The sequence below is a fragment of the Tympanuchus pallidicinctus genome, unplaced genomic scaffold, assembly GCF_026119805.1.
Source record: "Tympanuchus pallidicinctus isolate F22 unplaced genomic scaffold, pur_lepc_1.0 scaffold22, whole genome shotgun sequence".
NCBI classification, from domain to species: domain Eukaryota; kingdom Metazoa; phylum Chordata; class Aves; order Galliformes; family Phasianidae; genus Tympanuchus; species Tympanuchus pallidicinctus.
In genome coordinates this window covers 2,387,496-2,411,561 of record NW_026294739.1, presented here as the reverse complement: position 1 = coordinate 2,411,561, position 24,066 = coordinate 2,387,496, and the positions used below count along the sequence as shown (strand labels likewise).

Genomic DNA, 24,066 nt, shown 5'->3' with positions numbered 1-24,066 from the left:
GTGATACTTAGGATTTTAGAGCATCCTCATTCTTTTGTCCAGTGCTGCCTTGCATTAATTTTTTTCCTTCCCATCATCTTTGTGTCTTGGGATTCTGACATATCCTTTTCATCTTTCCTGAAGTTCCTTCCTCTTCAGTGTTGGTTTATATTTCTTTTTAGTATGCTGTCCTCTGACATAGTGTGCTGGTAGTTTAGCTTTTAATCAGCAGCCGCATTTATGTTTTTGCAAATGTGTTGTAGGCACTTCTTATCAGAGTTGTCTTAAAGGACAGCTGAGATCGAGGATTTGCTTTTATGGGTAACTTTAGGCCAGCTTCCATTCTCCAGTAGAACCAGGAGGGATTTGGTCAGCGGGGCGCACAGTAGCACACCAGAACTTTGAACCTTGGTGTTAAATAAACTTCTGGGCACGTTTTTTGTTCTGATAAACAATGGAGTCATTTAGACAGTGAACTACAGCCTTTTATAGTCAAAGGGAACGTGGACAGTCTTATCCAGGAGGAATAATAGCAGTGTAAGGCTGTGTTATTGACGATGTGCTGAGCGTCTGTAGCACAGGTGCAGATGACAAGTGCTGCTGAGCTTACAGCTGAAAGCCATTAGCTTTCATTAGCTCCTATTGTGGACCCCCTGCAAGAGTCTCTCTGGCTTTTTTGTAGGCCTCCTTTAGGTGGAGCTCTGTGGTAGCACTCCGTGTTTCCTCAGTCTTGATGGTTTCTGAGGAGTTGGTGTGCAGTGCCTCTGTTTTCTTCTGCCTATTCTCGTGTTTAATTTTACAGTGATCCTCATGGTGGCCTTAATGATGCTCTGCATTCTCCACAGAAGTGTTAATCTGTCTCTGAGAAGAGATCCGTGTATCTACTTTAAATCTTTTTTTAATGCTTTCTGAGGTTGCAGAGGATGCAAACTATCTTTTTTCTTAAGTGATTCTGGATTTTTTTCCCCTTTGTGACTGATTTGTTTGAGATGCTAAGCAAACAGTGTTACATAGGCTAGCAGAAATTCCTGGTGTTTGTACTCCCATGATGCAATTAACATTGCTTATCATTGAGAATCTGTGGTGTGTGTTCGTAAGCAATCTTGAGATGAATATGAATGGATTTGCTGATAGTCATGGTACAGGAAGACTCCTTCAAGGAGGACTGGAGAGTTTAAAACAGCTTGATTCTTCCTTCATGAATATCGAAGGCAGTATAGCTTTATCAGAACTTGAAGGACAGTGATTTTTAGAGTCCTAAAGAACACAGAGTGAGCAGAACACAAACTTGAGCACAGCTGCATTCAGTAGAAACTGAACTAGTCTAGCTATGGGTTCACAGCAGCTCTTGCTTGCAGCCTGGGGGTTGTGCTCCTGACAGTATTGTATGTTGTATATATAGCATGCCTAGGAAGAACTTGAATGGCACTTCTCTAGTAGATTTAGATATGGTAGCTAGAGGCAAATGGTAAATCATGTCAGTGGTATGAATTCAAGGCTGTGTTTGTTTATGCTATTAAATTTAACTGTAGTCAGATACTTGGGTCTGCAGTACCCTCTGTTAAGGATGTCCTTTTTATACATTGTGTAGAACGCCATAAATTAACATAGAATTCAACTGATTGAACTTATAGTAAGTTTTATTGCATGAGATTATAGATTGGTAGAAGATCTGTTTTTGAGGAACCTGCCTTTTGAAGAGAGGGCTTCTGCAGGTTGCTTTTGCAGAGGTTTGCAAGGTCACCACTGGCAGAACTGCAGCTTGATCCTTTGGTTTGTTCTTGTTCATGTTTGGTTTAGGAAGGAATTTGGTTGTCTTAATCTGAAAATCTGCTTGTGGAGTAAGGGAGGGAGTCTCAGGATCTTAGTAAATATATTTTTTGGTGTGTGTGTATTCACAGTTATGCTTCTGGTTTTTTGTTTATTGGTTTAATCCTCCACTTACTAGGTAAGAATGAATTGAGATCTCTTAGGTGGCTTTGCACTGCAGTGTGCAGCGTCAGGGATGGACGCTGAGGTAATGTACTCAGCAGCAGGAAGGCTTTTTGCTTTTTTGACTTTGCTTTTGTTACCTTTCGTCATCTTTCTGTGTTGATTGTTATCATTAGGTGTGTTCTGAATATTGTGTCTTCACCACAGCAAGCCACAGGCACTTAAAGAAAAGGGGAGAATTTGTTCAGCATTTAGGCAGACAAGTGAGTTACATACTGATTTTTTTTATTTTTTTTAGAAGAAGTTTCATTTATCATGTTCTAAATGGAGAGGTAAGGCATCAAAAGGAATCTCTTACACAGAACAGTGAATCTGATTAGCAGCTTAGTTTTTTTTTGTAGTAAAATACTGGATGTGAACTAATGTGTGCTTTAGATGAGTAGAAACTTCTACAGCTGCAGCACTTGTCAGAACTCCTGGAGGTCTGAAAGGAAGACAGAAGACTGTCTAAACCATCCATGACGATCTGTGTTTTTATTGGCATCCAGGTTTTCAAGTAATAAAGAAAAAAAAGATGTTTAAAGATAATGGGTGAATAAAATGAAATCAGTTCCTGTAAGACAGTTCATGGCAGAGATTGTAGGTAATGATGTCCCTGGAGGTGTTCAAGGCCAGGGTGGATGGGGCCCTGGGCAGCCTGGTCTAGTATGAAATGTGGAGGTCGGTGGCCCTGCATGTGGCAGGGGCTTGGAGCTTCATGATCCTTGAGGTCCCTTCCAACCATGGCCATTCTGTGATTCTCTGTTTTTAAAATGACTCTAAAACAAAATTGGAATTCTTCATTATTTTTTTTTTTTTTTTGAAGAAATGACAGTGATCTGTAGAAGTGCCAGTTTAAGTAGGCTCTTGATCTGTGTTTTTGTCTTTTAATTAAAAAAATGAAGTGATAGTAGTACTTTGTTTCCTTATCTTCGTTATCAGCTGTCAAGTGGAGTAGTTGACCAGCTGTTGTAGACTTTTCAGAGTGGTGTTTCCTGTTCTCCTGCTTTGAGCACAGCTATTTTGTTTATCTGTTCCATGTGCTTTGTAGGATGGGATGTCTTCTCATCAAACAAAGCCCCCAGTTGGCAGGTGTAGCTGGTAGTAACTTAATGTGCAGTATTGTAAAGAAGAGTTTGTCAGTTTTAAAGACAGAACCAAACCAACAGTGGGGGAAAAAAAAAATCAACTGCTTAAAAGAAAACACCCTCAGAAGTGTTCACAGCAGGAAAGGTAGTGATTTCCTTAGGGGCAAATTGAGGTGATTCATTCTGGCTTGATGTTGAAGTGATTGTTATCAGTTTTGAGCTAGGAAAATCAAATCACGTTTACTGGCAGCTTACCCTGCTGTTCTGCAGTGCATTTGAGCTCTGGGTTTGCTACTGGACTTTCTTTGTCAGATCTGCTTAGTTACCATTTATCTCTGGAAGGAAGATCTCTTTCGTAGAAAGAACATTCCAAGTAATTAGATCTGATTCTGAAGTAGGCTAAAAATTCCTTCAGATTCCTGCTGGTTTTGATGTTGGCCATACAGATTTCACATTTAATTTCATGTCTCTTTCTTCTTTGAAGATCTTCAAATGTGTAGTAATTGGAATTTGTGTAAGCAATTTGCCTCTTTTGAGGTCTATCAAGAAGCCAAGGGCAGTTGATGAGTCCTCTGTATGTTAGTTAAAGCTTGCATTTGGAAAGCATGTGAATTCAGGTTTGCTTGTTAATATTTCTTGATCTTGTTTTCTGGCACAATTTTTTTTTCCCCAAACTATTTGTACTCTGAGGATGGGGAGGGAGTTAAAATTATCCATACTCTGTTGAAGTGGCTTTTTCTTCAGCCATTACTTACTCAAATTGTATCCATGTTCCTTGTCTTCCTGAAAAGGAGTATCACTGACATTTCAGAGACCTTTTAACACATGTAGTTTTTCCCTACTATTGTTATTACTATGATATATTTTGAGAAAAAGTACTTATGTCTTCAAAGGTAAATAGAAGCAGTGCACACAATCGTAGTCACATCTTGTTGCTCTTTGCATGTTATTGCTTTATAAGAAATGTGTTTAGAATTGTTCCTGATCAGTGCTGTCAAATATCAATCACTTTTTGCAACCAAATGGCAGTGCTTAAAGCTGCTGGTGTTCTAATTAGCCCGATGATTCAATAAAGAAGTAGATGCTCACTTGGTACCTTTAGAGCATGGAAGTGTCAGGTAAGTAACCTTGGAGCAATAATATTGGTAAAGATGCTCTTCTGGACCACTTCAGCTGTTACTGTTTCTGAGGAGTCCTTTTACTGGTCACTGTTAGTCTGTTGTAGAGTTTGAGGTGAACACAAGGAAAGCAGAACTGGTATTGGGCTGTATTTGTGAAATGGGAAGTGTTTGTAATCGAATCTCACCTTGCCTCTCTTCTTCTTGACAGAGAAATTTCTCCATGTCTGTAAACAGTGCCGCTGTCCTGCGGTTGACGGGACGTGGAGGAGGAACGGTGGTAGGGGCTCCTCGAGGTCGAAGTTCCTCCAGAGGTCGAGGTGAGCTGTTAGTGGGGTGTCCTGCAGTGCAGCTCATCCAGGTTAAAACTTCCAACTGATGTTAGATAGAGCTCAGTAATAGTTTCTCCCGATCGGTTTGTTCTCACTTAGCACTTTAACAAGGTCTTACAGGAAAGGCTTCAAAGGATGAAGACTGGATTCTCAGGGATAGTTCTGCATGCTCTCCTAATGCATGTCGGGTGCCTCTTTTCTATCTTTGAGTATGGAAAGCAAAAAAGAAAGGTAGCTTCAAGTAGGGATGGGGAATTCATTCAGAACTGTTAAACATGATTTTAAGAGTATGAAACGGATCTGTGGGGAGGGAGAGAAGAATCCATGAATGTAGTTAAAACATTAAGATTGTATGTGGCATTCCGTGTTCCAAAGAGTCATTTTTTTATCTGTTATTGTGGCAAGAAGAAGCACAAGGAGACGGTGAAAGATTCAATTCAGTTTGTTTTGGGAGAAATTTTTAGTGCATTGCTACAGTTGGTATCTTGGCCTGGCTGACTTTGAGTATTTGTGAGTGAATGGAGAAGAGTCCTCGAGCACTGTCACTGGGTTCAAACCAGTGTTAAATCCTGAACTCCTTTTAGTGGTTCCCTGTCAGTATGTGTGCTGATGTGAATGTTACTCTGTCTGTTCATGTGCGAGTGTGATGGGTTGTGTCTAGAATACTGGAAGCTAATAGCTTAAAAATATCAAGAGTAATCAGTTATTCTTTCTTTATAGATGCTCAAATGAGTGTTCTGTTGTGTTCCCATCATTTAATTTTTAACAGGTGAAATTTTCAGTAATGTCTTCAAGACGTTGCTTCCATGTGTAGTTGCAGTGCTGGATGGGAGTTGTACTTAGACTTGATCAGTGCTCTCATTTGTTGTCGTTCCTTAATTGTGTTCCCTCCTTGGTTCTACAACTCTTATGTATCTGTAGGTTGTTGGATGTCCTCTTGTTGTTTCTCAAAGGCACGTCTATCCAGTTGCTGAGGTTTTCTCCTGATTCTGTCTCACTTCCTTTTTATTTATCGTTCTTTTATTTATCAGGTTCTGTGGGCTTACTGGAATGAAAGAAGTGTGTGTGCATATGTAGATGTGAGAGACTTACCTGTGCTTTATGTTTCTGTTGCGTTTGAGCAGCGCTGCTGTTCTTTTTGCTGTGTGACTGAAATGTGCAACTTGCATTGCTGCTATCTGTGGTTCTCTCCCCCGTGGAATATGTGCTAGCTGTTTCTTTCTAGATGCATTGCAAATGCTTATCCTTATGCAGTGAGTTGTTTTTAATTGCCCCCAATAGTCTTGGTGAGGTCACAAGGTTAAATGTGGCAAAATATGACTCCTAACCCAGTTTTGCCATTGCTCTATTATATAAATTATATTATATATATATATATTATATAAATATGTATTATATAAATTTCCCTCTATTTATATATTTGTTTGGCAGTGAAGTTTGATTCGTTACACTTGTAAACACAGTATAAAATGTATGCAATATTATTAAGAACATTTGAAAGATTCTGTGTATGCTCTTGTGTTTTCATACTTCATGTTTATGTTAAGAAATATTAGCTCTCATTCTTGCTTTCTTTCTCGTTTCATCCTTTTTGTATGAATCTTTACGTGCTGTGCTTGTTAGGCCGCTCTGCCACTCTTTCTTCCAGCTGAGTGGTAAAGGACAAGTTTCTCCACTTCTTACCTCCCTCACTTTTCATTCTTGATACAGATGAAAACAGGAAATTACTGAGCTTTCCCTCTTGTTGATCCTGGCTGCAGCCTGGATCTTCTGTTCTGTCCCTTTGCTTTCTGGAGCCATCAGCTTGAGCTCTGTGCATGATGAGCCTTACCAAAGCTGCTTTATCTCAGCAAAGAAATCTAGGGTTTCTGACAGAACAAAATTGTAGGTTCTTAATATCACCGACATAATGTTTTTGTATTTGAGGACTTCCTTTCTAATAGTTACTTATGAAAGACTTAGCATAGGACCAGTGAAAGAAACTTGCAAAAGTAGCTCTTGGCTTGCAAATAGCGAACTCTATATGCAGTTGTTCTGTCGAACCACAATGAAAAGATCTTTCTGTGCTTTTTCATTAAACGAATTGCCTTGCTTAGCAGTTGGAAAACATTCTGTGTTGCCCTGCAAAATTGCCTGGGTTCAAAGCATTACCTGGTATTGTTTGCAAACAGCCATATGCAACAAATATGCTGATTGATTTCCTGCTTCAGCTACACCAAAACTGGATTTCTGTCTTGAAACAACTTGCACAGTCGTAGCTCCAGGGAGGGATTGGCATGAACAGTGAGATTTGAGTTTCCTCACCGAGGCAGAGCCAAAAAGTGTAAGTGCTTGGGAGAGTGTGGGGAGGAATTTGTGACAAAGGTGGATGAAAGGAGGAACAGATAAACTACCCTAAAGGTCGCCAGAACTCTTTAAGTGTAACTTCACTCCCAACTATTCAAAGCTACAACTGACTCGTGGTAATACTTCTCCATGCTCATCTTGTGCTTTATTGAGGAGGATCGTGTCTGGCTGACATGCAGGAGGTCCCTTGCTTTGTTGTGGTGCTTGCTTTGTTGTGAAAATGTTTGACCATATGATGAATTACCAGTTGGTGTTGCTCATAAAAACCATTTGTGGAGTGAGGCTGCCGTTGTCAGTGCTGCATGTGCCTTGTGTCACAGCATGAATGCAAAACTTCTAATTCAGTTCTGAGGTTGGATCATCTAAAGAAATCCAAGCACTTGCACGTGACCTTTTCCTAATTGACTTGTTTTCCTGGGAGCTCCCTGTGGTGTGTAGCTAAGCCTGTTCTTTGTGCAGCTGGACTGGAATGTCAGCATTCATGAATAAGAGCTTCAGACCAGTAGAGATTGAAGTAGTCCCAGAAATGGGCTGCAGGGCTACAGACATCTTGTTTTGTAGCTGTTCTCCTGCTTGGTGAAGATCTTCAGGGAGAATGCTTTGCTGCTCATTAGAGCTCTTTCCTTTTCCTTCCCGTTTCCCAATTATAATCTGTCCTTGGTGTTTTTTGAAAGCATGTGAATGATGTGAAAGTGGAAATTTCTCTGAACTAAATAGCTGTAATTGAGCTACACCTATCCTGCTCTTCCTGCACAACAGTACTGTGCTATAGCAGTTGATCCTAAACTCCAGTCTCTTCTTCCAGTTGCATGAAATTCCTTGTTGTGTTGCTTTTATAATGACAGTTAAAATAATGTAGGTTTTTAAGGAATGACTGAATTATAGGTGTTACAGCTGCTATATTCCACTCCTTTGTTTCTTGGCATTTCGTGGCTTGGCATTTGATAATTGTTATTCAAAACCAATTTTACTCTTTAGCAGCAAACACTTCAACATTTGGCTCCCTGTACGCCATATTACTTGAAAATGGCAGGGTACAGAAAGTAAGCATGTGGCTCTGGATTTATTGGCCAAAAAACCCTACAAAGGCAGAGTTGCAAACAGTGTATTTGCATGTGTTTTCACTCTCACCACAAGCTTTACATCTAAAAAAACATGTTGTCAGGTGTGTCCTGGTGTGCACTTTCTGCTCAGTGTCTACTCAGAGCAATCTGAGTATATAAATACTGAGTAACTGACTTTATCAACAGAGTTTCCTTTAGCTCCTTACTGGTGTGGCTTGTGGGATGGATCTCAGTGCAGTGTGGTTGCTGTGCAGCCACCTGGTTGGTTTGTGTTGGAGGTGCACATGTGTGACCAAGCACACCCCAGGCAGGGTTCCCTTGCGAATGCACTGCAGGAGGGTGGCAGTACCAGGTGACAGGTTCATAGGTCCTTTCTAGTGCTGCGTGGCATTGGTGGCTCTGGGACCCAAAGTCAGCCTTGGGTGAATTGCTGAGTTCAGTTGCTTTCGTTGGCTTTTCTTTTTTTCAAGGTTATCTTTTAATTCCAGCTGTTCCAGTGATTGAGCACAGCTGAAATATTGATGAACTGTGTTGTGGGAAGGCTGTGTGGAGGGGAGTGTCAAGCTGTTGCTTCGCATACCTGCAAAGCTGGTGTGAGCCATCCTGCTGGAAAACCAGCTCTGATTCTGTTCTTCCCCATGCACAAGGCATTTGCCTTCCATTGCCAGTGACAGCTCTGTATTGCTAGCTCTGCTAGCTGTGTTATTAATAACCAGTGTGCATTTGGACTTCATGTGCTGCAAGACAGCAGCACAGATACTGCTGTCCTTCACTGTAAAAACAGGAAAGGGCATCTGATTTTGTAGGGAAAGGGCATGCATCTTTTCAATTCCAGTGCCTCAGAGATGTGAGGCAAGTCTGCGTTGGCTCTGACTGCCTATGGCTTTCTCTTGTGAGCTGTTCTCATTTCATCATCTTGTATGAGGGGGGAAAAGAGCTCTCCTGCTCAGAAGAAACTGGGCCAAGATGTCACTGTATGAGATTAAAATTAAAATTTCCTGGTGTCTCTCTCTGAAGAACTACAGGATTTTAGGAGACCCATAATGCCTTGACATCGTGCTGCTATTGGCGTTGTCATATTTTTACTGCTCCTTGTGTTTGCAGCTTAACTTTACACTTAACTTTTGTCAGCCTTGTACTATCAGACCTCCCTTAGTGAAGGTGTTTATGTTTCTGGTGCAGTCATTGTTAACTGTTCTCTTGCCTCGACTGCTCAGTCAGCTCCTTTGCCTCCACGTGCATTTGTGTGGCGCAGCTATGAATCACACAGGCCAGTTTATCTCACCAGTGCTGGAAGTTACCTCCAACAGCAGGTGTTGTTTTTGTTGCATTATTGTGTTTAGCAAAACAGCCCCACCCAAGGTGTGCTTCCAAATGCTTGGCTTTCTGACTTGAAGCTTGATACTTGGTAGCCACAGGAGCAGATGATAGGTTAGTAGTAACAATTGTAACAAGATGTTGTCTTGCCTTGTACCCATCTTGAGATTCTTTTTCTTCTGCTGCTCTTGGGGGGCTTCTGCTGGGAATCATTGGAACTGAAGAGTGGTGCACTGATGAAGCCTCCTCCTCCCTTGTAAACTTGGGCAGCAGTAATTATAAGTGTAACTGCAGCGTGGTACCCTTACACTGAATGCTGCTGTTAAAAGCCAGCTGATTTTTATGCGTGTAAAGTACACGTGTACTGCGTGGATGTGGGGAGCAATGCATCCTTGTTTGGTAGCTTCTATTGGGTGTGTATGTTTTGTGTTTTTCTGTGCAGCACTGACTGCAGAATTGTTTGCCTGTTCTGTCTGATCTCTGATAAGAGCTTCTGTATGAGACTTCTAAGCTTTTGATCTTTTTTTGTTCTTTGCTCCCAGATAATTGTGCTGGGGCTTAAGAATGCAAGGGACAACTGGAAAAGGCAACCTACCTGACTAAGCTGCTGTTATTATTGATTCAAACACTTGTTTGTTCTTTTTTTTGTCTTTTCAGGCAGAGGCCGAGGAGAAAGCGGTTTCTACCAAAGAAGTTTTGATGAAGTGGAGGGTGGATTTGGGCGAGGAGGGGGCAGGGAAATGCACAGATCACAGAGTTGGGAGGAAAGGTAACAGAAAACTCTGGCCCTTTCAAGTTCTCTGTTTGCATCTGCTTGGCTTCTCTTTTTTACCTTTTGACTTCATAAAGATATTCTAGGAAAGATGCTTAGGCGTACCTGTGAGTGGAACACCTGAAGTTCTAGGGTGAATCCAGCAATTGTTTTTCTAGAAACTCAGGAGCAACTACAAGAGTACATAAGCAAAGTATTTGTCTGAGAAATTCCTGGCAGGAAGGAGCTACTTAAAGAGAATATGAACAGTGGGCACCAAGATGGAAATCAGTAACTTGTGGATAAAAATATGGAGTCTGAAGGATTCGCTTTGCCTTTTAGTCTTGATGCTATTGTATTGATAGGACATAGGGCCATTCTTAAAAGCATGCTTAGTTGCTGAAGGATGCATGTATATTGACATTCCTGGGAATTTCACTTATGTAAAAATCCTGTCCACAAAGGTCTGGTTTAAAAACTTACAAAAACCAAATAAAATCTAAAAAAACCCAACGCCAACCCAAACTAAACAAGAACCCCTCTGACCTGAAATGAATGGAGTAGTTCTAAAACCTTATTTGAAACTTTTATTCTGCCTTTCTAGGGGAGACAGACGCTTTGAAAAACCAGGGCGAAAAGATCCAGGTATGGTTTTGTTACTGTATGGGCAGAAGATGGGAGGGAAGAGCAAGAATGTGTTATGGGGAAATGGCTTATATGTACTTAAAGCTTTCTTACCTGCTTCAGATTTGTTAATAGAAGGTTTGTGGTATTGTGCTGCTTTACTCTGAATGTGTTTTCAGTGTGGTTTTTGCCCCAGGTAGATTTTATTTTATTTGACGAGGGTATGTTTGCAGTTGGAAAATAATTTCTGTGCATCTGAGAAGAGCCTTCACTGATAAGCTCTGTGGGTACTTTGTGGAATTTGCTGTATAAATGCAGCTTTTAAACATTCCTGGCATGTGTTATTTTGGTATCTAGAACTTCTTGACTATGTCAACTGTTCTGTTTTTTCTTGAATGCTCACTTGTGTGGAGTAGATCTTAATGGTAACGTGCTGATTTCCCATGGTTATGGAATAGACATCTGGCCAACTAGTCTAAGTTCTCATAGAAATCTTCTGTTCGTTGAAGTTACCTGCTTCTTTTTCTCTCCCAGTACAGCTGAAAGAGTGTACCAGTGTGTCTGCCATGTTTCCTGTTGCATTCCTGAAATGGTTCGCATTGGCCACGTTCAGGAAAAATGATTAATTTTGACCCAGTCTCTTTGATTACTCACCTGAATTTGAGTTGGTGTGTGCTGTTGTCTGGGAAGTGGAACGTTTCCATTTAGGTAGCACCTGCACTGTGTGAGTGGTGAGAAGGAAGGTTCTCCTCTGTCAGCTGGCTGTACTGTAACTGCTGTTTCATGGGATTGGGCACTGGTTGCTCCCTGATGTGACCTCGTCCTTTCTCTGTGACATGTTTCCACACGCATGTACTGCAGCTGTTTAGTGGGAGTTCTTGGCAGGACTGCCAGCAAACTGTACTACACTATTCAGTAGACTTTGAAGGAGTGTTGGCTGAATAGCCTCCATAGTGAATGTGTTGGAAAAGCATAGGTCAGAAAATATGGCTGCAGGTTGGGTTTCAGGACCAGCAAAACTCCCAGAGGAGATTCAATTGCAATTGGAAGTTGATAGGAGTGTGTTTTAATGCCTGAATGACAGTCAGCAGTTTTATTTATTTTCTTGAAAGAGTAATATGAGTTTCTGTCTCAGTAATCCAAATTTCTGGTGGCCCATGCTTTTAGGAATCTTACTACCATATTTTCTTTCAAAGCCCTCTGAATTCTCTCTCCATGTATGTATTGATTCTTTTTCATATATTTTAAAGAATGCTATTCATTTTTTTTTGTTTTAAGATGAAAAACGATTAACTGGGACAGTGCTGGTTTTCCTCTCTCTTCTCATTGGAAGAGATTACTCCTGAAAAGAGCTTGGGATTTCTGAGATTGTCCCTCTTTTTATCTCCAGTAGTGAAAGTTTGTCTGGAGTGTGTGCTTATAGTCAGAGATCTTTGGGGAATGGAAAAAGATGCTGTTGGAGTTTCAGGACTGTGGTGGTTTGTTTTTTTTTTTTCTTTTAACAAAAGACAAATGAATGTGGCAACAGCAAGAGCAGTGTCTACCATCACTGGTTATTTATTTAGCCCTTCTGTTCCTCTGAGGAAATAAAGCACTACAAGAACCAACTGAATGTTGTGCCACATTTCTTATTAAGGTTGATGAGAACATTGCCAGTCACTTTTGGATGAGATGCATAGAACTTGAGAACTTAATTTGTGCAAGATGTTCTTACAGAAGCTGGCTTGGACCTGAACAGTGTTAATGCTGCACCTACTGCAGTGTGTCTTGTTGGTGATAAGTGTCAGTCAGCAGGACTTCAGAGTGCATCTTCTGGGAATGGTTTTCTGGAAAGATGGTATCCCCTTGTGCTTTCTTAAAGTCCTGGTTCATTGTAGAGGATGAGGTGCTTTATTTGCAGTTATAAACTTCACATTATACCTGGTTGCTCCTCCTCTAAGTCTCTTACTGTATTACTTTTCTAGGTTCATCTTATTTGACCAAAACCTCCATAACACAATATAATAGAGACAAGAGATGTAGAATCTTTGTGACGTCTTCATATAAAATAATTAGCCATTTGTTTGTTATTGCTCTGTTTGAGATTAGTGGCCCTGTAAGTGGGAAGACCATTTCTTTTCTTTCCACCTTCACAGAGGTAAGATGGAATGCACAGAAGGTACTGATATGTTTTGATTCTAGCCTTGATTAATAAACAAGCAGTTAATATTATGTACGTGCTTTTAAATGATAAGATGCTTAAAGCATCAAGTAAGGATACAGATGTACCAAAAGATGTCCCTTGTTCACACCAGGCACTAGGCTATCATTCGTGTAGTAGTGAAAGCAGGAGCACGGAGTGAATTGACGTGCAGCTTGTAATGCAGGCTAATGAGCTCTAGCAGATATATCTGTTGGTTTCTGTTGTTCTGCTTAAAATTTCAAGTTTAGGATTTTATTCTTAAATTTTACAGTGCTTCAGTTTTCCATTGCTTCTGGGCAGGGCCTTAAATCAGCCTCCAGTTATGTAGTTTACTGAGTTGTCAACTTTCTTGTTTTGTTTGTTCAGGGTGATCACGTTACAAAATCGATAAAGGATGAGAGGAAGCTTTTCTGAGCATTCATCATGAGTGACAAAGCAAGAACCTTTCAATTAAAAATCATGAGATAAAAGGGGGAATTCAGGAGAGAAATGCTGCTCAAATATTGAAGAACGTACAGTTCTTCAAAGGGGTTTTGCACTCATAAGTTTGCAAGTTCTCCTTTAGCTGATGCTCAGTGTAGGCTTTTTCAGTTTGCAAATTAAGATGCACAAAGTAACTGTGAGTTTCTCTTGCAAACTGTCTAAGTTTTGGCGGACTTTATTGAGACAGCAAATTGCTTCTGGAAGGCTGAGGCCATTAGCAAAGAAAATGAGCAAGTTGTTTTCTAGATCACAGCTGTCTTGGAGTTGCATGAAAGCTGCTTAATTTTCTGTGCAGCTGCTTGACTAATGCCAGCTTAGTAGCCTCGGAGATTTGAGTAGTTACCAGCAGTTACACGTTGGTAAGAAATAATTGTAGGTTAAACAAGACATTCAGAAAGTCAGTTGTTGAACCTGATTTAGTTGCATGTTCATTGATTAAGTTAAGAAGACTTGAATGTAAAAAGGCTGCTCCTGTGAATATAACAAGGGTGCTGATTTTTTTCATTTTTTCTGGCTTGTTTTTCTTCCCTAGCCCACTACTATAGGTAGGTATATCCAAAGAAGGTTCATCACAGATTTGTTCTTGCAGCATTACTGAAAGCTTAGAATGCAGCTTTGCATCCTTGCTTATGAGCAGTTTTTTCTGGGCTTCTGATTTGCACCGTGGCCTGTTGCCAGTGCTTCCTGAGACTCCATGGTTCACCAGTTCTGCAGAGCAGTGAAAGTAATATGCATGTTCTGCCTACCTCTTGTTCTGCACTGTTCCGAGATGGATAACTACGCAGTTGTTCGTATGTCTCATTGGCTTCAGCAGTGCTCTTCAGCTGTGTGTTCAGAAATGTAGCATTTGAAGGCAGCATCTAGGGTATGCTAAAAGTATTCTTTCTTTACACTTGCTGCTCTACCACATCTGTGAATAGGAAATGATTTGAAGAAAGGGACAGCTTTCAAGTCTCAAGTCAATTTAGAAATTGGACTGAGCAACCAACACGTCGGTTAGATGTTAATTGAAAACAGAAATAGCTTTTTATAGCTTGGGCTCTAAAACGTGATTATAGTGCCACCCTGTTGAAATTATACATAGGAATCTTACAGTAATTTGTCTGAGATTGGAGTATGGAAGAGAGAGAAAACGCAGTACCTCATACAGTGCTGCTCTTGGTTGTTTCTGACTTGACGCAAATCCATTCTGTTGCTCTTGCACTGGTTCTTAGTTTGCCAGACTTTCCTCACTTTATTACATTGGGAAAGAAGGTGTCAAATAACATTGTAGAAGGACATAATAGCAAATTACTGGTACTGATAGGAAGATTAAGGAGGGGTCTCTAAACTGTGTATGGGTCAACAACTGAGAAAAACAGAGTGAAGGCCGTGTAATTTGATAGCGTGTTGCTCTGCAAGCTCCACAGTATTCATTAGTGCTTTTACATAAAGCTAAATTCCAGGAAAGATTTTGAGAAAGTCTATAGCAAAACCAAACCCAGTTAGGATCTGTAATGGAGACAGACAGTGCTTAAACAAGGTGGAAACAAGCTAAATGGCTCAGCTCTTTCTGGTTGTGAACACAGTTTGATTTTGAGGCTCAAAAAAGAGTTCTGTTAATGGCATCTCATCCCTTTATTCCTGCTGCTGACTGCTGAAGATAAAAGGAAGCATATTTTGTAGAGTATTATGCTTCTGTAAATGAAAGACCATATTTGTTTGTGGGAAAAGTCTCTTACTTTTGAGAAATTAACTCCTTCTTTTGGTACTTGACTGTTCAAGTATGAACATGTAATAGAATTGCTTTTGTTAAGAGCTTGTAAATAATTATCCATTAGTCTATTTATTCTCTAGCTTTTTAAATTATTTAGGAGCTTTAGATTTAAGTCTTAATTGCAATAGACTTATGAGGCACTGAAATACAAAGGTCCCGTGTAACTTAATGTTTTATTTTAAAATTGATTCAGGTGTCTCTGTAAATACTTTTGTGCTGTATGTAAAGGCAAATATTGATGTTAAAAAGCATAAAATACAAATGGATGCAGTTCTGCTCCTCATGTGGACGCAGTGCATCCTCCAGGGTCAGACCTATTGAGAAGCACACACAGCTGAGGCCGCATGGAACATGTTGTCCTTGTAAAAAAGCACATTCGTTCATTTAGGATGGTCTGGTTTCCACTGCTAAATAATTTATTCGGTGTTTCCAAATGTGAAAAAATTTCCAGTCAGTATTTGCCATATACATCAAGATTTCTTGATAATGTCTTCGTAGACCGATGAGGAGATGAGTTCTCCTCATATCTGATGGAACAAAAAACTACAGATAGTATTTACAGTTCTCCTTAATAAGCAAGCACAGCAGGGGTACTTCTCACTGCTGTGAGAGGTGGGCAATACTTCCTAAGAGTAAGTTCATCCCTCTGAAATCAGACATAACCAAGTATCTCGCAGAGAGTGAAAATAACTGAAAAATCAGGGTCTTGAATCAACTGAATTGCTTGTCCAAGGGTTGATGTATTGACTGAATGACTGCATATTGGTTTTGTGTGAGATTTTTCTCTTGTATTTTTGCTGTCCAGTTTTGTCACAAGCTGATTAGTTAGGATTTTGGTCAGCTTTGGAAGTCTCTCCTTTCCGAGTCACACAACTTTAATCGGTGACTTCAGCCGGTAGTTCTTCTAGTTTCCCAGAAGCAGTGCTGTGAATCTTGTACCTGCCTTTGTCCTAGGTGGTCGATCCAGCCTCTCAGCCAAGCTTACATGGGCACACCAGTTTGCTTTGCTTTGCATATTGTGTTGTAATCAGAAGGAGGAAAACAGGAGAAATTATTAGAAGATTGCAGGCAAGGAAGGAAGGTTGTCGATGTGACCTCAGAGTTTAGTGTAATAATAATTAAAAAAGGCACAAAGTCCAAAGTCTGTCCCGCCTATTCTGTGAGGCCAGTCTCAGAGAGCTGGAAGCTGTCGACATGCTGTCCGTTGATGCGGATCTCCTTGGCAGTCCTCCTTGGATTCATTGAATCAGCTGCAGCTGGGAGCTCAGGAATTGTCTTGTCAAAATTCTCCATCTTGATCTGATATTCACCTTTGGCACTGCGGGCAAGCACAGGGGCGAAACGATGGTACAGCATGATCTCTGAGGGGAGATAGGACGTCCTCCTCTGACACATCTCTCCTGTGCCTTCCTGCACCGCTGACAGAAAGACGACCAGCTCAAAGTGGCGAGCAGCCTCTCTTTGGAGGAGAGCAGCCAGTGGGCTGGATGGGGTGATGGAGTGGTAGTAGGTCAGAGGGAAGGTGAAAAAAGGGCACTCGTCCGAAGTAATGCTGTCTAGGTGGAAGTCAATACTGGTCTGGTGCAGCTGACCGTTCTCCTGCTCTTGGTAGAGAATAGCAGAAATCTGGACGCTGGTGAGTGGGCTGGAGCGTGTGTTAGCCACCTGAAACATCAGGTACGGCTTCCCCTCTGTGTGTGTCACTGTGGCGCAGCGAGTGAAGCGGATGGAGAAGGCGCGGTTCTTTGGTCGGGCGATCTTTGCCACAAAAGCACCTGTGCCATGGAAAGAAGGTGATGAAAGTGAGGATGGGGCCTGGGCTGTGTCCCTGCAGTCTCCGAGCTACGTAAAGCAGTCCAAAGCAATAGAAACTGCCTTCAGTGTACAAGGTCCTTCTGAAAACTGCAAAGCTGCCCACTTAGTGCACCCATATACTGCAGTTAGCAATAGTGTGTAATCTTGATAAGCTACTGCCTGAGACATTTATTGCATCTTATACAATAAATACAACATTTAAAGTCTGTTGACATACCTTAAACCTGAGAAACACTTTAAGAAACTTAAAATATCTGAATAGCTGCAACATCCTAGAAATTTCTATTATGTGAAGTACTGAGGAATACATAAATACTGACTTAAAGATGGAATAAAAATCTCCACCTAGACAAATGTACGACTGTTAAATTGGCTTTACATATATTAATCACACTGAAAAGATTATTTCCATTGAGAAATAGATCATGATACAATAAATAAGTGATTGGGAGTGGCAAGTGGGGTACTGCCACAAGTATCAACCAATGAATAGTGGTACTTTCTGGTACAGATTTGATACTGCCTAATATTAATTTATTATCACATAGCTGAGATCTTGTCATCCCTTTAGTAACTGAACTTATCTTTCTCTCAGATATTAGTATGGTCCGTACTTATTGCTGACTTGTTGTATCTCAAGATTTATATCATATCAGGTGTAAATGTGAGAGATTACCTGTGATGAAGGCTTCCAGCATGAGCCCTAGGACCATCTGTATGGCAAGCAGGGCGATAGCACTGGGGCAGTCCCCACTTGGGAACATAGTACCATAACCAATGGTGAGTTGTGTCTCCAGGGAGAAGGAGAATGCAGCTGTAAAACTGGTGATGTACTTGACGCAAATAGTGTGGTTGTCAGGTGGAGAATCGTGGTCCAGCTCCAGGTCCCCGTTCATCTCAGCCAGCACATACCAAAGCACTGCAAAAACTAGCCAGTGAATGACAAAAGAAGCAGAAAATACAAGCATCATCCATCTCCAGCGCATGTCCATTAGTATTCCCCACGCATCTCGGAGGTATGCCAGACCTTGTCCTTGTGCCCCATCCATCTGGAGCGTGCTGTGTCCATCCTTTGTGACCATTCTCAGGTATCTTTGGGTTAGGAGGGGAGCGCTGGATTTGGTGTTATTGCTCTCTATCGTATCTGTTCTCATGTTCTGGAAAAGACAAAAGAGGAAAATAGTCTGATGCGGTGCAGCATATTTGTATTTTGCCTAATGTTCACAGTTTTTGACACACCAGCAGGGGTTGAAATAGTGCAGCCAACAAAGGAGGGCTTATACATTGCAATCCAGAGAAGATTAAGTCAGGAGCCTGGGGTGGAATTTAGCACTATTTGTGGTAATACTTAGCTAAAATAGATTAAGTTTAAAAATGTAACTATTTCTCACATTTTCCTTGCTTAGTCATGGTATATAATTTATACTTTAGTGAATTTATATTCATCATATGCTTTAAGTATTTGGGGGGGGGGGGGGAGAACACAAAGAAGGGGAGGGAGGTTGTCACAGTGTATCTGAAAAATAATTGTCTTGTATCAGTTTAGTAACTGTTAGTCTGATTTTTGTAACTAAAGCAGAGTATAATACTTCACCTATACTATTATGAATACTGTTAACAATATTGCTCTGTGTTATTTTTGTACATGATTATGCATTTTAGGGGGGTGCTGTAGTTTACCTCATTTCTACCAAAGTAGATGTCCTTCAGGCTTTTCTTGCTCAGGAAATGACTGCTGTCTGCACCTACTCTGACTGGCTAAACAGAATTAGAGTACTCAGGGCAGAGCTGTTTCTGAATCCGAGTTCACTTATGTAAGCATGGCATAGAAGGAGGGCAGGAAAGCAGTACTTGAAATAGGCGATGATACATAACTTGTAGTTTAGCTGCCTAAGCAGTATGGTTTTATTAGGGACCAAATAAGAAAATAGGACAGCAAGCATGTGGAAATTAGGGGATGAGGGTAGAATTGGGAGTGTGGGAAGCAACATGGACATTTGTCAGACTTATAGCATTAAAAACTCAATGAACTCATGAGGATTGCTGAGTGGCTTTCAGAAGATGCTGACCACCCACATCCTAAACTTGATAAATACTGAATATTTAAAGTTTGCCTGGAACAATTAATGTAACAATTTAAAACAGTGTGTATGATCTGTTTACAAATAGCTGTGAAGGATGTATTTCTGTAGGAGGAGGATTTTCCAAATATACACAAATTCTGCAATCCATAATTATACTTGATATGTTTCATCAGTTTTGTCAGTTTCTCATCAATTTTTTCCCCTTTTTCTGAATATCTCAGCATGTAAAACAAGTGTATGTTCGAGTTAAAGGAACTGGATTACATCTGTGACAAAGAAAGTCACCTTAGTTTTATATTGAAACACACTGGATCTAATGATCATAAAATTCAGAATGAATTGATGAAATTTTAAATGAAAAGTTAAAATTTTCATGTCATGTGATTTCTGATCCTGTAAACCAGTAGTTGTCATGAGTGCACGGTTGGGTTTTGATTATCTTCAGAGAAGGAGACTTTACCACCTCACTGGGCAGCCTGTGCCAGTGCTGTTAGCCTCACGTTAGAGTAGTTCTGGCTGAGAAGAGCCTAACCTCATCCAGTTGACTCTTGCCCATTAGATACCTATAAGCCTTGATAAGATACCCTCTCAGTTTTCTGTTCTTCAGACTGGACAGCCCCAGGACTCTCAGCCTTTCCTCACAAGAGAGGTGCTCCAGACTGCTGATCACTGTTGTGGGGATCTGCTGGACTCTGTAGGAATTCCTGTCTGTCTTGAACTGGGGAGCCCAGAATTGGATGCAGTGCTCCAGATGTGGCTGAAGTTCCTCCTGACCTCTGCAGTTCTGTGATTCTGTTTGAACAGAGAACACCTACAGCACAACATGTCTCTAGGTGTAACCTCATGCGTTCTTGAAGGAAAAAAATGTGCTTGTAAATTCTTATGGTTTATTGGAGGGCAGCATCTGCTTTACAGTCTCAAAGTTATTTGAGCCTGAAAAACTTGCTGAGAAAATGTGAATCCTCTACTGAGTGGTTGGTGATGATCTTCATTAGTGTTAATAAGTACAATAAGGAAAAGAAAAAATAGTTTGTATGTTTTTTGTCTCTGTTTCAGACTTTGTTTGCATCTGTATTAAGCAGCCGATCACCCAGAGCAGAATGCTGTCAGTGTAGAAGGGTCTCAGTTTCCTTGACAAGGAGCTGTCTGGGGTGATGGTTAATCACTTAATATTCAGGCAAAGCTCTTCAGTCTGTCTTCATCATCAGGTTGTTTAGAATGTATTCTGTGGAAGAAGAATTGCAGACATCTCAAGGGTAGCTGGCAAAGAGAACCTCCGTTAACCTCCAGCAGTGCATTTCATAATGGTCCTTTCTTGGTGTTCCTTGAGACTCGCAGCAGGGAAATACCTGTGTGGTTCATCTCATTTGATAGAGGCTTCTGATCTTTCTTGTCCAGCACTGTTTTAAAACATTCCCTACCTGAGTAGGTGGCAGCAGCAGCATTGGAGCTTTGGCCAAGCCTAAACTTCCTGGGCAGGAAACAATGGCAAAGAAACTGCAAATAAGCTTTAAGAGCAGTGCAGTTGCTTTAGTATAGAAGGTGAAAAAGTGAACTGTCTAGAGGGAAATAATCTGCTCAGGCTAGAGGATCAGGCTACTGAATTTGTCAAAAGCAGAGTCAACTTGAGTAAGTGTGACTTCAAATTTGAAGATAATTGTCTTCTATATACTTCTTTCCTTGCTCAGTGTAGTAAAAAAATTAAATTTCATCTCCCTCTTAGTAATAAATTAATAAAATGGTAAAGTACATTTTAGACCACCTAGTCTGGTGCTGTGCAGTGTGGTCCTTGAGATCCCCACATCAATCCTAGTTTCAGAGTAAGTTTTAGAGAAGATGTGCAACTTTGACTTTTGTTTTGTTGGATAACAGGTCTCCAGTGCTGAATGGATATGGTTCCTAGACCACAGTTCTCCAATGTCATCTTGTAACCTTTATGATATGCTTCTTGTTTGGTTTTGTTTTTCCTGGTTGTTGGCGTGTGAAAATGTAGCTTTGGGGTGTTTCTTCTGCCAGCTGATAACCCCTGACTAGAAAGACAGGCGCTGTCAGCTAAGATTTTCTTAAGCCTCTCTTTGCTTGCTGGCCAATCTGTAATTTCCATTTGCTGGTTCTAATCCTTCCTGTTTCCAGTCTATTGAAAATTCAGTGGTTATCACCAACTCTCTTTGATTCTTTTGGTTTTTTTAAACCTCTTAACTGTCTTTGCCCCTCATTCTGAGTTTCTTACAGTTGTGTAAGACAAGCCAAGGTAGGGTGAGCACCGCAGTTTAACTTTTATTAGTGGTTGGGCAGGTTCTAAACTGACCCAACTTGCTAATAAAAACTTGAGCTTACAGTTCTAGAATAGTGATTGCGTTTCTGAAATTCACGATCCAACACAGCTGCCCTCCCACACCTTGCTTGGTTACTGAGATGTTTGCTTTGTTGTGTTGTGACAGCTCTTTCAAGCAGCATTGTGCTCTGCACCCCCGTGGTGCTTTCCTCCATCTTTAAGGCATCCTTTAATCTGTGGGGACTTATTTGCAGTCTTCATGGTTTTGTTTGTCTTCCCAGTCGAAGGCACTGAAAATGACACTCAAGCTTTCGACTTGGTAAGTTAATGCAACTGCAGCCCCTCTAGAAGCCTGAATACTGTTTTGTGGAGCTTTGTCCCAGAGAGATGTTACAGTGCTGCCATACCTGCCCAATTTCCACTCTTAGAATCTGTTCCAGTTGGTCTCAGAAGGGATTTGAGGTGGTTTATAGTGTGCCACTTCATTGCAACAGTGAGGCAGTCAAAGAGGACTTGCTATTTCCTGAGAGTACTGCAAACTCTGCTTACAGCTGTAGCAGAACATGAGGATTAATTAGAACCCAAGTGATGGGTTGTGCCCCCTTTTTTACTGAAGCTGACTTCAGGGAACTTTACGCTTCAGAATTAAATATATTGGTGCTGTAAGCTGCAATCATTCAGATTACCTTTTTTCCTGATTTATCTTTTTCTGTTCTAAAGTTGCTTTGATGCTATTAAAATCTCAATATTGCTGTTTTTGCATGGGGTGATAATTCCTTGATGCTTTGATATTAATCGTAGGAAGCAAACTTTTTTCCAGAGTTGATGACTTCTCTGGATCATATAATCTGCACCAGGGCTGGTCTTAAATGTGGGTAATTCAGTCAGTACTGTAACTGCTTTAGTTGAAAGCTTATGCTACAGCTGTGAGTAGAATAGTTAGAATTTTGAGCATGTTTGTCCTTTAGATTTTGTAGGTAATTACTCATTTAGATGAATAGAATAGAACTTTTTCTCCAAGCAGCCTGCAGAATTAAGGTAACAGTTTTCAAGACTTGATACAAATATAAAGAAATACTGTGAAGATGAAAACTTCTTCTGAAGCCAAGTCGTAATTTTCACAGCAAATAGCACGAAACATAGGATACCAAAGCTTTACTTTTGATCTTCAGTGACTGTTTATTACAGAGTGGACTTCAGAGAAGGGAAGAAAAAAAAAGAGGTGAAATGGAATAGAGTATTACAGCACAGAAGAATAACTTTTTAGAGACTTGATTCTTGAAGACTTTGGTGTTTTTGAAGAGCAGTCCTGCTCTATGTGATACAAACTTCCCAAAAGCTTGTCTGGAATGACTGATAGCTTTCCAGCATGTGGCAGTTGACACTTGATGTTCATTAATGGATTGCTAAGTCAGTGGCACTAGCTCACAAGCAGCATGTCCGTAAGCAATAGATCAGAATGCATTGATGAGAAGTGATTGAAGACATGACAATAAGTTACCACTGTTAAAAGCAGGTCTGAACAGATAGAGCTAGTTGCTGGCATTTTTGGTGGAACTGAAGTGAAATGCTGAGTTGGTTGGTGACACAAGAGGTGAGGAAGGCTTTCTGCTAGTATTGTGCATGTAACACCTGGCTAGACTGGTAGAATTGTGATGGTCCCTTGTTTGCAGAGCATTGCAGAGACTTTCCCAAAGTACTGATCTTGAAAGCTTTCTACAAGAACACTGCACGATGGCTTTGGTTTTGCTGTGTGCTGTTGTGATTGAGGTCATTTGAGAGCTTTTTCTTCTTCGGCAGAGAGAATCAGAAGCTTTTGTTTAAGGTGATACTGAATTTGGCGAGCTTCAGAAATTCTGTGCCCCGAGAAACGACTTCATTTTCTTTCATTACAGAATGCAGAATAATTGCTAAACATACAATAAGAGAAATTGCGTAGGGTACTTACCAGTCTTTGAAGGATTTGCTTGTATGCAGGAGAATGAGTGTGCCTGGGCTCTAGAGAAGGGACCACTTGTGTATTGGTCCCAGCACTGGCAGGGAACTTCCCACAAGTGATTGGTAGAGATCTCCTTTCCAAAAAAAATAAGAATTGGAAAAAAAAAAAATGGGTTTGTATGTCTGGTTGCTGTATTTATAGTGCAGGGGGGCTGGTTTTCATGTGAAGCTGATTCGATTGGTCACTTTGCCTGCAGGGGGGCTGGTTAGCTCTGATCAAGTGGAAAAGAATGCTGGTTTGTTAGGAGCATTTTCCTTTACCCAACACAAACCCTTAGCAGGCAAGGAGAAATCCTCAAATGCCTACTTGTGGAAGGGGTGCGTTTTCCCCTCCCCTCCGTCATCAAGGTTCTTATTTAGATTCGTTTAATCTTACTTAAAGTTTTACTTGCAAGTTCAAAAGGCCAAAATTCCTCTGGAAAAACTGAATGTAAAAAGGTATGAAATTGCTGTTGAGAAAAAAATGGTTCTCTGATACTATCTTCCTATCAAGTGTAACTCTGTTTGTTGAGGTAGAAAGGGGAATCTTGTCTTCTTGCAGCTTCTCCAGTGCTGCTGCTTCTCCTCATTAGGTCCCGGCCTCCTGATGGCTCTGCTAAGAAGTGTGGGCTGCAGCTGGTAGTGTAGCCTGTGATCCCTGCTCAGCTGTAGCTTAATTCTAATCAGAAGATGTAAATCTGCTGGCTGTTTCTCCACATTGCTCCTTTGTGAAAACATGAAATTAGTAACAGGATTTTGCCAAAGCCAGGGAGTGAAACAGTGCAGACTAGGTAGGTTGCTGCCTTTAGAGATACAGTGAAACTGGTTCCATGCTGTAAGTGAGAACATTTTCACTTAAGCATGTTCTCCCTCTCTTGTTTAACAAATTAGAGCACATTGGGAG

At 40.8% G+C, this 24,066-nt stretch overlaps 2 protein-coding genes across 20 annotated transcripts in view; one reads left to right on the top strand and one right to left on the bottom strand.

Moving 5' to 3' along the window:
• The window catches only part of GIGYF2 (GRB10 interacting GYF protein 2), a 73,076-nt gene that overhangs the window by 17,159 nt on the left and 31,851 nt on the right, over nucleotides 1-24,066 (top strand). For 18 of the 19 annotated variants that reach the window (XM_052687355.1, XM_052687364.1, XM_052687356.1 and 15 more), the window contains 3 exons: nucleotides 4,368-4,476; nucleotides 9,873-9,984; nucleotides 10,571-10,611. In XM_052687355.1, coding sequence (XP_052543315.1) covers nucleotides 4,368-4,476; nucleotides 9,873-9,984; nucleotides 10,571-10,611 — 262 coding nt within the window. The remainder of the gene's footprint in view (nucleotides 1-4,367; nucleotides 4,477-9,872; nucleotides 9,985-10,570; nucleotides 10,612-24,066) is intronic. The other variant, XM_052687372.1, reaches the window with a different exon arrangement.
• KCNJ13 (potassium inwardly rectifying channel subfamily J member 13) lies at nucleotides 15,405-23,253 on the bottom strand. The gene is made up of 3 exons (XM_052687436.1): nucleotides 23,134-23,253; nucleotides 17,503-17,983; nucleotides 15,405-16,786 (listed from the first exon to the last, which is right to left on the bottom strand). The coding sequence occupies exons 2-3, from the start codon at nucleotides 17,978-17,980 to the stop codon at nucleotides 16,164-16,166; spliced, it is 1,101 nt and encodes a 366-aa protein (XP_052543396.1). The 5' UTR covers nucleotides 17,981-17,983; nucleotides 23,134-23,253; the 3' UTR covers nucleotides 15,405-16,163.

Bases quoted from the DNA above. Each gene is read 5' to 3' on its own strand.
- KCNJ13 (XM_052687436.1), bottom strand. From the start codon at position 17,980: ATGAGAACAGATACGATAGAGAGCAATAACACCAAATCCAGCGCTCCC. The intron at 16,787-17,502 runs GTAATCTCTCAC...TCCATGGCACAG, and splicing joins GCTGGAAGCCTTCATCACAG to GTGCTTTTGTGGCAAAGATC.